The sequence below is a fragment of the Schistocerca americana genome, chromosome 6 (genome assembly GCF_021461395.2).
Source record: "Schistocerca americana isolate TAMUIC-IGC-003095 chromosome 6, iqSchAmer2.1, whole genome shotgun sequence".
Lineage (NCBI taxonomy): Eukaryota > Metazoa > Arthropoda > Insecta > Orthoptera > Acrididae > Schistocerca > Schistocerca americana.
The window spans coordinates 603,901,719-603,917,927 of record NC_060124.1 but is presented as its reverse complement, the minus strand read 5'-3'; the positions used below and the strand labels follow the sequence as shown (position 1 = coordinate 603,917,927).

At 35.8% G+C, this 16,209-nt stretch overlaps 1 protein-coding gene across 1 annotated transcript in view; it reads left to right on the top strand.

The window, feature by feature from the left end:
• The window catches only part of LOC124619387 (Down syndrome cell adhesion molecule-like protein Dscam2), an 853,562-nt gene that overhangs the window by 341,881 nt on the left and 495,472 nt on the right, over positions 1-16,209 (top strand). Inside the window, exon 5 of the mRNA XM_047145731.1 lies at positions 11,756-11,920. Within this exon, the coding sequence (XP_047001687.1) occupies positions 11,756-11,920 (165 nt within the window). The remainder of the gene's footprint in view (positions 1-11,755; positions 11,921-16,209) is intronic.

Here is a 16,209-nt window from a genome sequence, read left to right as displayed (position 1 = left end):
CCAATGGCACCCCATACCATCACGCCGGATCATACGCCAGTATGGCGATGACAAATGCACGCTTCCAATGTGCGTTCACCGCGATGTCGCCAAACACGGATGTGACCATCATGATGCTGTAAAAAGAACCTGGATTCATCCAGAAAAAAATGACATTTTGCCATTCGTGCACCCAGGTTTGTCGTTGAATACGCCATCGCAAGCGCTCCTGTCTGTGATGCAGCGTCAAGGGTAATTGCAGCCACAGTCTCCGAGCTGATAGTTCATGCTGCTACAAACGTCGTCGAACTGTTCGTGCACATGGTTGTTGTCTTGCAAACGACCCCATCTGTTGACTCAGGGATCGAGACGTGGCTGCACGATCCATTAAAGCCATGCGGATAAGATGCCTGTCATCTCAACAGCTAGTGATACGAGGCCATTGGGATCCAGCACGGCGTTCCGTATTACCCTCCCGAATCCACCGATTCCATATTCTGCTAACAGTCATTGGATCTCAACCAACGCGAGCAGCAATGTCGCGATACGATAAACCACAATCGCAGTAGGCTACAATCCAACCTTTATCAAAGTCGAAAACGTGATGGTACACATTTCTCGTTGTTACACGAGGCATCACAACAACGTTTCACCAGGCAATGCCGGTCAACTGCTGTTTGTGTATGAGAAATCGGTTGGAAACTTTCCTCATGTCAGCACGTTGTGGGTGTTGCTACCGGTGCCAACCTTGTGTCAATGCTCTGAAAAGCTAATCATTTGCATATCACAGCATCTTCTTCCTGTCGGTTAAATTTCACATCTGTAGCACGTCATCTTCGTGGTGTAGCAATTTTAATGGCCAGTAGAGAGAGAGAGAGAGAGAGAGAGAGAGACGGCACCACTAAATCCGTTAGGATTCTCTTAACCTGAATTTCATTGGTTGTTAAGCTTTTTATGGCTGCTGGCAAGTTATTGAAAATGTGTGTTCCTGAATAACGCACACCTTTTTGTACAAGAGTAAGTGACTTTAAATCCTGGTGAAGATTATTCTTTTTTCTAGTATTGATTCCATGAACTGAGCTGTTGGCTTGAAAAAGTGATATATTTTTAATGACAATTTCATTAAGGAATAAATCTATTGGGAAGCAGTAGTTAGTATCCCTAGTTTCCTAAACAGGCTGCAGAATGTTTTTGAGTTCACACCACATGTAACTCTTATTGCACTTTTTTTTTGCCTGGAAAATTTTAGCTTGATTTGATGAATTATCCCAAAAAATAATCCCATATGACATTATAGGGTGAATGTAAGCATAGTATGCCAACTTTTTCATTTTTTATCCCCTATGTCTGACAGAATTCACATTGCAAATAGAGATTTGTTTAAGATTCTTCAGCAGTTCAGTAGTGTGCTCCTCTCAGTTGAATTTATTATCAAGCTGTAATGCCAAGAATTTAACACTGTCCATTTCTTCTATCCGCTTGTCATCATATGTTAGGCATGTACTCGTGTGACACCCCTAACAAGTGCTGAACTGCATGTAGTGTGTTTTTTCAAAGTTTAGTGACAATGAATTGACTAGGAACCAGTGATATTGCCCACAAATATTTTATTAACTGATCTTTCTAAGATTACACTTGATTTGCTATTTATTGCAATGTTTGTATCATTGGCAAATAAAACACATTTGGTATCTGGTCATGTTCCTGATGAAAGGTCATTGCTATACACAAGAAAAAGCAAGGGCCCTGAGATGGTATCTTGTGGGACCCCACATGTAATTAGTTTGCACGTGGATGGTGCCTGATAGCCTAATACATGTCTCTTTCCTAACAACACCCTTTGTTTCCTGCCAGAGTTATAAGATTTGAACCATTTTGCAGCATTTCCTGTTACACCATAATATTATAATTTAATGAAAAGGATATTGTGATTTACCAGTTGCCTGCAATTTTTTGTCTAATGAATTAAGTACATTTTCATTGTAAGTGTAGATAGCTTTCTCAATATCAGAACCCTTTAGAAATCTGAACTGTGACTTTGGCAGTATGTTATTTGTGATAAGATAGTTATAAAGCCAATTGTACATTACCTTTTCTAAAATTTTTGAGAATGCTTGCAAAAGTGAAATTGGATGGAAATTTGACACTATTTCTTTATCTCCCTTCCTAAACAGTGGCTTAACACAGCATATTTCAACCATTTAGGAAATATTCCACTGATAAATGACTGGTTACATAGATAAAAATACCAGAGAATGAAAGTTGCTACTCACCATATAGCGGAGATGCTGAGTCGTGATAGGCACAATAAAAAGATTCACACAATCATAGCTTTTGGCCATGAAGGCCATTGTTGGCAGTAGACACACATACATTGTTTTTCCATTGTTTGGATACACAGGTAGCTTAATATGTTACTTAACTCAGAATCAAATTCTTTAATTAATGTCGTTGATATTTCATCATACCCACTGGATGTTTTTGATTTTAAAGATTTTATGATGGACATTACTTGTGCTGGGATAGTGAGGGTAAAATTCATATTATGAAAGTTACTTGAAATGTGTGGTCTGAGGTATCCCATGGCAGCATCTACAAAACCTGACAACCCCATCTTTTCGGTAACAGTTATAAAATGTTTGTTAAAAAGTTCTGCAACACTATACACATCTGTCACCATTGTATCATTTACTCTTAATGCTATTTGCCCTTCTTCATGTCTGGTTCTACCAGTCTCCTTCTTCACTATATCCCATATTGTCTTTATTTTGTTATCTAAATAGCTCTCTTTTCCTTGTAATATATTTGCTTTGAAGTCCATATTACAATCTTTAATATTTTCAGTATTTCTTGTAATGTGCTATAGCATCAACATCAGAAGTGTTTCGGATTGAAAGATACAGTTTTCTTTTTGTTTTACAAGATACCTCTATTCCTTGAGTAAGCCATGGATTCTTTGTAGACTTTGCTCTAACCTTGGTTAGTTTTGGGGAAAACTGTGTTCAAGTAAGGTAAGCACTTTATTAGAAAAGTGTTACATTTTTCATTCATACCATGAGCACTGTACACATCACTCAGGTGAATGTCTCTGAGGAGTGTCCTAAAATAATCAATTTTTGGTGTATTGATTACCCTCTTGAGTTCAGATTTAACAGATTTTATATCCTGCTCAGTATTAACATTTAACAGAAGGAACTACATGCCATGGTCTGAGAGGCCATTGACTATGGTCTGAGAGGCCATTGACTATTGGTTTTGTAATATAATTTTGTTCATTGGACTTTTCTATAAAGATATTATCAGTGGCTGTCTGTGAGCAATTGGCTACCCTAATTGGGAACTTTACAGTGGGAATTAAGCAAAATGATAGTGTTACTAACTCAAATAAGTTCTTGTTGGGAGAGTCTTTAAGGAAATCTACATCAAAGTCACCAACAACCACTATTTCTTTGTTTTTGGTTGTTAAATGGCCCAGTACAGCTTCTAACTCAAATAAGTTCTTGTTGGGAGAGTCTTTAAGGAAATCTACATCAAAGTCACCAACAACCACTATTTCTTTGTTTTTGGTTGTTAAATGGCCCAGTACAGCTTCTAGGTAGTTTATGAACAGATTAAAGTTACCTGCAGATGCTTGATATACACTTAATATTATGAAGGATTTTTTATGAAATTCTACGTCTGTTAGACATGCTTCCACATGCTGTTCAAGGCAAAGTTTATGTCTGACTATGTTCTTAAATGTATGACAGTTCCTGATGAATGTGGCAACTCCCCCTTTTCCCATTTCTGCTCTACTAAAGTGAGATGCTAACCTAAATCCTGTAACAATTAAAAGTTCTATACCACTGGTCACATGATGTTAAGAGAGGCAGATTATGTCAGCTGGGTTTGAGGACTCTGATTTATCTATGCAGATAATTAATTCATTAATTTTATTTCTCAGTCTTCGAATATTTTGATGCTGTGAAGAGAGCTTACATTTCACATTGACTGAGTTAAAATTGGGTAGAGTTGAAATTCCTACTGAGTGTTGAAAATTCTGAACCAACAGCTGTTTATGCTGATGAAATAAGCTAGAATTATGTTTTGTGGTTCCATTCTCAAACTGAAGGTTTCTCTCAATCCTAACCTCTCTTAAAACTTGGTTTCTTTCTGTCCTCCCTACCCTAAAGAGGAGTCTTTTCTGATCCCTATAACCCTGATATTTTATCACTCATGACACTGCCTCCGTCCTTTAACTTTACTGCTATTTTATCAGCCAGTTTACCCTTCCCTTTCTTCTCTCTCTCTCTCTCTCTCTCTCTCTCTCTCTCTGTGTGTGTGTGTGTGTGTGTGTGTGTGTGTGTTTAATGTCTCAGCTGCATGCTGAGTAAGTGGTTACCTTCCATCATGTGTATTGTTATATGTATGTTATTTGGCTGATTTGTCTTGTTTCTGCACCTTGTGTGTTGTACCTTAAATGAAATACTTATGTAAAAAAGGAAGCACGCAGTCAGAAAGTATCATTGTGATAACAGTTGCTTTTCTTGTAAGGTACTTGAACTGGATTTCACACATTTATAAGAATGATTATGGTATTTGAGTCAGATATTTGTACATAGCTTTATTTAGAACAGGGGTTGGCAACCATTTAATATCGACAGTCTGCATGGTCAGAACCTCAATATTTTCTGGGCTGCACATGTTTCCAGTGGAGGAGTTGATGAAATAATGAGAAAGCACATTTTCAGTAATTATATTAAGAAACTAAACATGGTACAAATACAGTGTCATTGTAATAACAGCTTGATTACACATGATCTGTTGGCAAATAGAAATTCCATTTGAGAAAAATATATGAAGGAGAATGAATTTTTAGAATTTTTGAAACTGTTAATTGTGGACAACAGAATTTAGCTACATTTATCAGTGATGAATGAGACAGTTAGTTGTCAAAATAAGCTGAAGCAATATGGACTTAGATAAAGCAAGGATTGACACAAGAAAAATGCTGATGCACTGAAAAAAATTTCTCCACTGCGAGATCAAACATTTGATTTTAAATTCTGTTACCTACGGATGGAAAGATTTCATCAATCAATCAGAATTAATAAATAAGAAAGACACCACCCTTTCTTCTAACATGCTAGTGGCATATCTACAACTTTTGGTGACCTTTCAGAACTTGAGAAAAGTTGTTTGTCAATCAAATGTCACCATCTTACATTCCTTATTTTCAAGGTTTTTTGCATTGTAATCACAGAAGTTTTACATCAGTTATGTAGTGTGTTCACCTGAATGGCGAAAGTTAGTCAAACAAAATTTAACATATTTTGTATGATATACTTCATTTAAAATAAAACTTCTATAACTTGAGCAATACAATTTGTAATAGAATTACTTTGATTCATTCGTTAGTCGAAAGATAAGCTCTGTTATACTGTTAGGTTACATTTTAAAAAGAATGGATAATTTGATAAGTGTAGTCAGTTTTAAGATGCTTGGGCTTGCAAACTGGACATCAACTTGACTATATCAACTTTAGTTGCACTGATTCTTACAATGTGATGCACATGTTCATCTGTGTCAGTTGCATTGCAGACTTAATTATTTTATTTTTAGGAAAGTTCTCTCACAAGTTTGAGTGCTGCTGAAGGTTGTGCACATGCCAGCCTCGGACTTTTTTAATTTCATAAAGGATTCTAGAAGATGGGTGTTAAATACAACTCTTTTGTTGTTGCTGAACAAGTCTTTCAGTGCATCATTTGCTTGTTGTTCAGTTACATTCATCTGTAAATTTTCTGAAATATTCAGGGCATCCTTTCTAAAATGATTTTGGAACAATTGAATCTTATGGGCATAATAATGAAGTTCAACACATTACTCTTCAAATTGCATTATTCCAAAATATAGACATTTCATCCAGATGTTAAATAATATAGTTAATTCTTATGTTGTACAAAATAGCATCTTTCTTAAAAATTTTGCACCTCATCTTATTTTCTTCTTCTTCTTCTTACAAATATTTTACTGGAGCACTGTTGTTTTTTGCTACCTGAAACAACTATTTCAACTTCTGATGTAATTATTGCTCACTGCAAAATTTCAAATATGATAATAATAATAATAATAATTTTGGAAGCTCATGTAATGTTTTTGATGCCTGAGGAGCAGTACCTGGATAGGAGTAGACATTTCTGTAGATTCCTGTGTGTCGAACTCTGTGTGTTACAGTGACAACTGAGAAATGAAGATAGTTAGTATATCTTTTGTATTCATGTCACCACGTAGCTGCAATAAAATTGCACTTGTGATAAAAAAAGTAACCACAACTGAATGCTACAAGAAATGGTTTAGCAACCTGTAAGTGGCATGCAGCCCACATTTTCTTTCAATACTTCATCCATTCATGGAGATCCGGACTGATGACCTTAGTAGTTTAGTCCCTTCAAGCAACAAACCAACCGATGAACCAGACAAAAATCTGAAAAGGCAGGACATAGTTTTTATTTAAAAACAAAACAAGAAAGCAAAATAGATTTTGCTGAACCTCATTTTGAGAATGTATGATGTGAAGAGGAATGAAGCATAGGCCATAAATGTCCAATTTTGAACAACCAAAATATTTCAGATGTTATGGACAAACAGAAATGGCCTTGTCTATGAAGAAAAGAGTTAGAGAGTGATAGAAGGTGGATGAAATATAAATAACATGATGAGGAGGAAGGAGAATTCAGAGGAAGTGAAGGGGAAATGAAATAAAAAAAACATTGTAATACCACCAAAATCTGTATTGTTAATATTTTTTATTTTTTCAACTTGTTTTGATGTAAGTAATCATCAGGTGGACAAATATTATCGATATGAGATGAGAGAACTTTTCATTAAAAGGCATCAAAAGTGAAGGCATGTCACAGGAGTCTTCTGTATCCAGCATCGTTGGCTTGCAGTGTAGTTCAGTTTGTATTTGTTGACATCAACTGAATATTGGATAATCACTTTGTCATCTTACATACTTAACAGTACTTTTCTTTCTCTTACAAATTTTTTCCCAAAAGGAAAGTTTTAACGTATCTACGTAATTGTGAAGAAAAAATCAGCAGGCAAATAACATGTTTATATATATATATATATATATATATATATATATATATATATATAAAAAAAACAAAGATGAGGTGACTTACCGAACAAAAGCGCTGGCAGGTCGATAGACACACAAACAAACACAAACATACACACAAAATTCAAGCTTTCGCAACAAACTGTTGCCTCATCAGGAAAGAGGGAAGGAGAGGGGAAGACGAAAGGAAGTGGGTTTTAAGGGAGAGGGTAAGGAGTCATTCCAATCCCGGGAGCGGAAAGACTTACCTTAGGGGGAAAAAAGGACAGGTATACACTCGCACACACGCACATATCCATCCACACATACAGACACAAGCAGACATATTTAAAGACCGTCTGCTTGTGTCTGTATGTGTGGATGGATATGTGCGTGTGTGCGAGTGTATACCTGTCCTTTTTTCCCCCTAAGGTAAGTCTTTCCGCTCCCGGGATTGGAATGACTCCTTACCCTCTCCCTTAAAACCCACTTCCTTTCGTCTTCCCCTCTCCTTCCCTCTTTCCTGATGAGGCAACAGTTTGTTGCGAAAGCTTGAATTTTGTGTGTATGTTTGTGTTTGTTTGTGTGTCTATCGACCTGCCAGCGCTTTTGTTCGGTAAGTCACCTCATCTTTGTTTTTATATATAATTTTTCCCACGTGGAATGTTTCCTTCCATTACATACATACATACATATATATATATATATATATATATATATATATATATATATATATATATATATATATATATATATATAAAAAAGCAGCCCATTTCAAACATGCTGATGACATTTGACTGTTGTTTCCTGAAGCTTCTTAAGTAGTTCAGAAATATGAAATAAAGTTGAAGGGGTTAGCAAGTCATCCTCGTTGATGGGAAGTAATGAAAGCAGTTACAGTAAAATATCTAACTATATTAAAATTTATAATTTGGGCAGTTTCATAATAAAGAAACCATTGGTCTGCTGTAGAACATTCTATGTTATACGTTGTGATCTGAGTCTGTGTGCTTCCTTTTTCCCTTTCTTGCTGTTAATTTTTTCAGTGATTATGGTACAGACATTGAACAATAAATGGGAGGAAACTCTATAATAGAATAGAATTTCAATATTTTAGAAGCAAATTTAAAGATTTTAATATTGGATTAAATAATTTGGTGGACAGTTGCTAGGCTGGTTCTCCTTACACTGCAGAAGATTTAAATGTAGTGTAAACTTATTATGTTTGTCAAATTGTGACCAAACGTATCTTGAGACCAAGAAGTTTCCATCCTCTTAGATTAGATGGAGTAGGTGGGAGCTGAAATCCCTGATCATACTGAATTAGTTTTTATGTGCTCTCCATTAATCACACTGGGACTGTTTATCACTTTTTCTGTGAAACTCAAGAAAACAGTATTGATTAAGAAGCAGGTCCCTAAAGTGGCATCACTCTGAAAGGGTTGCATAATTCTGGGGAATCACAAGAATTTAATTTTTACAATTGAAGCTACAGTATAAACCTCTCATGTTACTTTTGCAGGGAGATTCATTTCATTCAAGTTTTTTCAATGTGTGTACCATTGTACTTATATGTAAAAATAAATGTTCATATCACATTTTTTATTACAAATATGTGAAATTTTAAGAAAAGTTACTTAGCGGCTTGAAATAATATATGTGATTCTCACTGCATACCTAAAGTTGAGTATGAACATTTTGTAAATGACCTTTGTCCAACATTTTTTACAGGACCCAAGTCTCATCACTACATGTTCGGATGTCTTTCCTCTTGTTTTTTTATGTTCACTTATTTACACATGTGCAAGTGTGTGCGCGCCCACACACACACACACACACACACACACACACACACACACACACACACACACACACACATTAATAATATTCTTACCCTTAGATATTAGGCCTACTATTTTTCCTCCGCACATATTTTCATTGAAGTTTTGGGGTTGACAATTGAGAGAAGTTAGTTACAATAAGAACAAAGAGGAGCTATCATGTGCATTTCTCTTAGTGAAGCCATTATCAAAACTAATTCTAATCATTGCAGTATTCCATCTGCATTGATATAATTAACTATATTGTTGTCTATGAAAACTTTCTACTGATTTTTGTCTGTCCTCTGTTGCTCTCATTCGTTGTCAAATGAGATTTTTATTTCATAAGCTGAAGAACTATTTTTTGTCACAGTTATGACATTGCATTGTTTTAATTCTGAGGTTGATGAGTTTGGGAGCATTTGTTGCAGATGAGCTGCCATACAGTTTCATGACAGGTGTGTATCTGTGTCTCAAAAACAATGTAGACAAGATGATTTCTTATCAACTATTCGAAAACAATGTTATCACACTCAGTACTTTCAGTGATACGTAAACACATGCATGGAAATTCATATTGGTGTATGAGGTGTGAAGAAACTGATTTGAGGGAGCAACAGAAACAGTACTTGGCTCCAGAGAGCAAAACTGTGCTGTGGATACTAATTATATTCAGATTTAAGGATTACTCTGAAACATCCCGAAATGAAACCTCAAGGAATTTGAAAGAAAGGGAGGAGGAAAGCTTAGGCCGAAGAGGGCAGCAGACCAATAAAGCAAAGGAAACATCACATGCAACCATAGACTGAGACAGACATGTGTGTGCAGCATTTAAATATAAATAAGAGTGTAGTTTCACAACAAAAACACTTGCAGAGAAATAAGCCAAGAGATGTGTAATGGTTGTATTTTGTCCTTTACCTTATTGCAGTATACAGTTATGGCTTTAAGTGCAAGCTTGTTAATGGTTTACCTTTTTCCAAGACCCTCCTCTGGGTTTTTTTAGTCTAACAGATTCTGAAGTGAGAAGTACTGTACCTAAAAGATAAGAGTCTTCTCTGATGATATATACCAAACTGGTTCATCCTATTTATCTATTCAAACCTTCATTATTTGACAAACTTATGAAGTGGTTAAGGCATGGGATTCATGTTCGGTAGCAATGGGATTCAGATTCCATCTGGTTATTCTGTTTTATTTATTTGCTTAGATAGGTTCATTAGGAATTGATTGAGTACTCCAGTTCTAGTCAGTTTGATGTTGACAGTACTCTAAAACCTTCCTTCTTTACTTGCACAAATAACTGTTGCAGAATATTTTAATGAACCATTCATACCATTTAGGATATAATTGATTTCAACATCAGATGAACTGACATGACTTACTGGCTGTTGTTATTCTTTATTCATGAACTGTAACAATGCCTGCAATAGCTTGAGCTCTCATTGTTTTATTATTGTCTCTCTTTTGAAGGGCACATCTATCAGTTATGTGGATAACTTGTGTAGAGACCTGCTAGCAGAATAGGAAAAGAAACCAAATGATACTTACGTCAAAGGCCTTTCATCATTTGCTGAACTTCATATATCATAATTTCACATTTTATTAGCCATTTCTCAAGTGAATCCGCTATCTAAAGTATTCCAGAATTTTCTTAAAAACATTGTAGTAAACAGGTTAATCAAAACTTGAAGTCCATCTTTGTATGAAGACTGATTTTAAAGCAAACCATTTTATAACATAAGTAACAAAAAAGTTGTATAGGTACAGAAAATGGTGAAAATCTCCTATTTTGAAAAGTAGAGTAATTAATTTTGATCTAAATGAAATAACAGCCCAACAGAAAACTGTTAAATGTGCAAAACTGTTAAAACTGTACGAATAGAATCTGTAAATGTGCTAAGATTGTTGAAGTAATGTTTTCTTTAGAAACACAACAAAACCCAAAAGCGGCTGTTGTAAAACAGACAGGAAGTTTATAAACTAAGTTTACCAGAGACTGGACATTATTTGCGTGAGTGATTTTCCCTATACCTCTTCATGACCTCTCTTCCTTTTTTGGTCGTATTAGGAGGACACTAATGTTAAGCGCCAGATAAAATTTTTCTCCTAAAAACCTAAAAATATCATCAAGATAAGGGATATTGTACTAAGAAATATGTATAACTACTGCATTAACACTTTTCTCTTCATTGATTACAATTTCTAGCATCTCCTTCCTTTAATGTTTGGTTACAAAATTGTTTACTCTCTCCATTCCTTGAAAATCTACTTCCTTGGTTTTCAGACATTTTTATGACATGTCATTGCTCTTTGGTTTGTTAACTGTTTCATGTGGTGATGCCTTGAAATCTTCCTATTTTTGCATTACATGCATTGCGTTCCAAGTAAGTATTTTATGTCTGTTTTCTAAGCTTTTTGTTTAGGTTCTGCTCTTGGTATAGGAATTTACAGTACTGAAAATTCAGGAGGCAATCAGTGTTTTCAGAATAGTGCTTGTTTGGTTCCAGATCTATTCTGAGAAGGATGATCATTTTATCCCTTCCCTATATAGTTTGTCATTTAGCTATGGCAGTATTTTTACAAACTTTCAGTTACTTCAGTCTATTCTTGAGGGAATGGCTTATTATACTATGAAATGCACACTCACCGCCCCCTCCCCCGTCCCACACACACACACACACACACACACACACACACACACACACACACACGCACACACGCGCGCGCACACACTGAGAGAGAAGGTTCCATCCTGCTCGTTTCACACAAAGCTAAAATTATTTCTTCACTTTCTTGCTGAGGCAACAGTAATAACAGATGTTTAGTTTAATGGGGGAAAGGGTAAGTGATTGCTTTCTATATATAATTGCAGTTGTTCAGCAGTTCTATGATACAGATGTAAACAAGGAATATGCAATACGGGGTAATTCTGCAGTGTTGAAATGCCAGGTGCCCTCCTTTGTAGCTGATTTTGTCAGTGTTGTGTCTTGGCATACTGATCAAGGAGAGACATTCTATCCATCAGAAACAAATTACGGTAAATCTAAATTATGGCATATAATTTAAATGTCAAAGAGTCGGAACATCTTAACCCTTGCATTCTCTTAGGAATATTTTAATTTTCAGTTGTTCAGCAGTTTTACCAGACTGAAGTTAACAACGAATATGTGATACGTGGAAATTCAGCAGTTTTGAAATGCAGTATTCCATCATTTGTTGCTGATTTTGTGACTGTGGTTTCCTGGCAAGATGATGTTGGTCATTCATACACATATGGTGACAACTCCTTTCTCAATGGTAACTGCCCTACTCAAACTTTCCAGCAGCTGACTCCTTCATGTAATCAGATCTTCTTTACAGATATCCATGGGAGGCCAAAAGTGTGTGATTTTAATATGTGAGTGTGTAATAGTGTATTTCAACAGACTCATCTTGTTAATTTGCATACTGTTTGATCGTCGTTGTAAAAGGTCTCTGTTATTACCTAAGCAGATTATCACTGCTCTGTAGAATTCTTAGACTGAAAACAGTGGGAACTATGAATCTTGCATAACTCATCTTCAGTGTCATATCAGCATGGCAGAATTGGTATCAAAATGTTAAAATCTCTGTCAGTCTGTTTTCTTTGTTCTAATTAAATGATCTGAGAAATTGCAGTTCACTACATGTGAATAGTAAAACTGGGAGCAATGAGTAAGGAAAAGGACTACGCATGTGTAAGACAGAGATCGATGAAAGGTAACACAAGTAAAATACATTTTGCAAATGCCAAACTAAGGTGTTTTGCTGTTTCACCTGGCCATGATGGAAAGCCTCAATTGGAACTTATAACCCCTGAAGATAGATCTTACACTCTGAAATATTTGTAGGCAAATAAAAAACTGAAATGTTGATAGTTGATGGACTTTTATTCATAAAACATGCCCATCCATTGCCTCTGATTGCTATTTGCAACTTCCTGGCAGATTAAAACTATGTACCAGACAGAGGCTCGAACTCGGGACCTTTACCTTTTGTGGGGAAGTGCTCTACCATGGATTTGTTAAGGTGTGATGTGGTAGATGGCTTGAGGATAGATTTCCTCACTGTCAGCTGTAATGATAGGCATAAAAAATAGGGTTACCAGACAAGTGTTTTTTTTAATAGATGTGTTGCAACTACAGAATTTTAGTAACAAAAAAAGTTCAAAGATACAAGTTAGAGTGTGTGTTTGACTCAAGTGAAATTTCATTGAGTTTTCTTCTGTCTTCTAAAAGTATTTTAGGTTGTTCTCATTCCTTTGGAGCTTATCTCAATTTAGTTTATCTTGTACACTGTTTCAAGAAACACTGTTGGCATGTGTGTAAACTGTGTGGTCAATGATATGCATATCACAAGTTGTATCTAAATACCCACATGTGTAGTATGTATACTACATTTGGAGACTTTAGTGTAAAAGTGTCATCCAGAAAATTCATGTTTTTCAGATTTTTCATTTCACTTCCTGTAAAAGTTTGCCATGGCACAAGTTTCGACCATCTTTTCATTTTTTGAGGAGGTCATATGTCTTAATTGGAAATAAACATCAATGTATGTACTTGCCTTAGCCTCTAAGTTTGATCCAGGCTTTAACTATATTCTTCTGAAAATTCTTCAGTTGTAAATCAGTACTACGAAGCAGAAGTCGTGTCAGAATATGTGATACGGGGAAACACTGCTGTTCTGAAATGCACCATTCCGTCATTTGTTGCTGACTTTGTCAAAGTTGAAGCCTGGGTTGGCAGTGATCGGTCTTTGTACCTTCCTTCCTCTGATTATGGTAATTACAGTGTATTTATAATTGATCAGTTAGTTTTGTGTCATTGTGCACATTTACAAATTTGATAGCTTTCATTTTGTTTAGCTATGACATTAATCTGATCAATTTTTCTTTTTGAAGGTTGAGCAGTATACGTTGCAGTCATTGCATGATACTTCAGGTGTGACCATTGGACTTCATCATTCTTGTAATTTTGTCCTTTTTTACAGTGGTTAATCAGTTTTATGAGGCTGAAATCATGACTGAATATGTAATTCGAGGCAATACGGCAATCCTTAAATGCAGCATACCTTCCTTTGTTGCTGATTTTGTTCAAGTTGAGTCATGGATATCTGATACGGGTGAAGTTTACTTTCCAGCTGAAAATCAATATGGTAAAAAAATCAATTCAGTATACTTCATGAAACCCTATGTATAAAATAAGAGTACAAAATGTAAAGAGAAAACATGGCGTCAGTTACGTATTGTTTTTATTGTGAACAGCAATGTTGGTGTTCCTTCATCTTTCTACTCTGCCAGCCGTGCTGCCGGTTACATTCTAAAATACATGATTTAGTACTTTGAGACTACTGTTAATTTCTGGAATTTTTTTCAGTTGTTTCACAGTACTACGTTACAGAGGCTGAAAATGAGTATGTGATCCGTGGTAACAGTGCTGTTATGAAATGCAAGATTCCTAGTTTCGTAGCAGATTTTGTGACTGTTGACTCATGGATTGCAGATGATGGAACAGTTCATACTCACAATACAGCTAATGACTATGGTAATAGATCAGGCTAACACATCATATCTGTTATAACAAATTAGTTGCTATTATTTTATAAGTTTAATGTTGTTTCTCTTGCATTGTTCAAGGATTTCCCTTTGTTTGGCGTTGCAGAATGTTCTGTAGGATTTCATGTGGAAAGGTTTAGGCCACGTACAGTACAGAAATTGTAAAATACATTAATGTCTACTTGGCTTAAAATTTCAGGATTCCTTTAAATGGAGGACTACTGTCATCTATAGAACTTGCCAAAAACTACTCTTAGTGTCTACTATCATGCATCAACTGAGATGTGTTTTCTCATATGTTTTTCAGCTGAGAAGTAGCAAAAAGGCAGATACCCAGTGAGCCATGATAGCTTGCATATATAGTTGTTGAGCTGCTTTTTTTTAATTTGCACCTTGATGTCTACAGCTGTGAAGTAATGTTTTATGTGACATACTTAAATGCTTACAGTTGTTACACAGCCTTATGAAGCAGAAGCTGACAATGAATATGTCATTCGTGGAAACACTGCTGTAATGAAATGTGAAGTACCAAGTTTTGTTGCTGATTTTGTGTCTGTTGAAATGTGGATGGATAGCCATGGAAATACATACTACCCTGGCCCTGACTACGGTAATTGTTTCTTTGCTGTAGATATCACTAATGCGTCATGTATTACCTTATTACTGCAGTGGTTCACCAGTTCTACCAAAGCAGAGTGATTGATGAATTTGTACTTCGTGGTAATACTGCAACTTTGAAATGTCTGGTCCCTAGTTTTGTGGCTGATTTTGTGGAAGTTGTCGAGTGGGTCGCAGATGATGGCAGCAGATTCTCCATTTCTGCAGGCAACTCTTATGGTAATATACTAAAAATCCCATATAATAACTAACAACATAGAATTTTCCTTAGGGGAAGGAAAAAAAAGAAAAAAACTGCTGGTGCACATTCTGATGTTATTATTGTGTTTATCTTACTTCTGTACTTCACTCCTTTACAACAGTGGTTCTTCTTGGAGCACTGTTTTATTTGCAGTAGATTAGCTAATGTTTGGATTCATTTCAGGTGCTGTTTGCCCATTGGTGTCTTAAGATGCATTGTGTACAGAGATGTGGCCATGAATGTTGTTAAATGGCTATTTTGCCTTATGTTTGCTCACTTCATTTACTTCAATTTTGTTACAGTGGTGAACCAGTATTATGAGGCACAGGTTTATGACGTCTTTGTCATTAAGGGTAATACTGCTGTGTTCAAGTGCAACATCCCATCATTTGTATCTGATTATGTCGAAATAATATCTTGGGAAGATACTCAGGGAACACGGTATCTTCCTCCCACTGATTATGGTATGGATGGGTTTCAATACAGATTTTAATGTATTATATTAAGAAACTTACTCAGAATTGTACTTACAGAGTGACCACGTTATAAATGTCCACGAAAATGAGTCCATGAATCATAGGTATTTGAATCGAGCCTTCCAACTTTTCACAGTGTAAGCAGATATTTTCCTAAAGTGATACCAAATTCTTTAATCCATCTAGCAGCATTCAGCCTCTCATTAATGGCATGTAAGTTTGACATTTCCCACTTATTTTCAGTTGTGACTCAGCATTATGAAGTGAATGTAATGGATGAACATGTCTTGAGAGGAAATACAGCAATAATTAAGTGTCACATTCCAAGTTTTGTAGCTGATTACGTCTTTGTGTCATCATGGTTGGAGGATACTGGCAGAGAGATCTATATGGACAGCACAGACTATGGTACCAGCAGT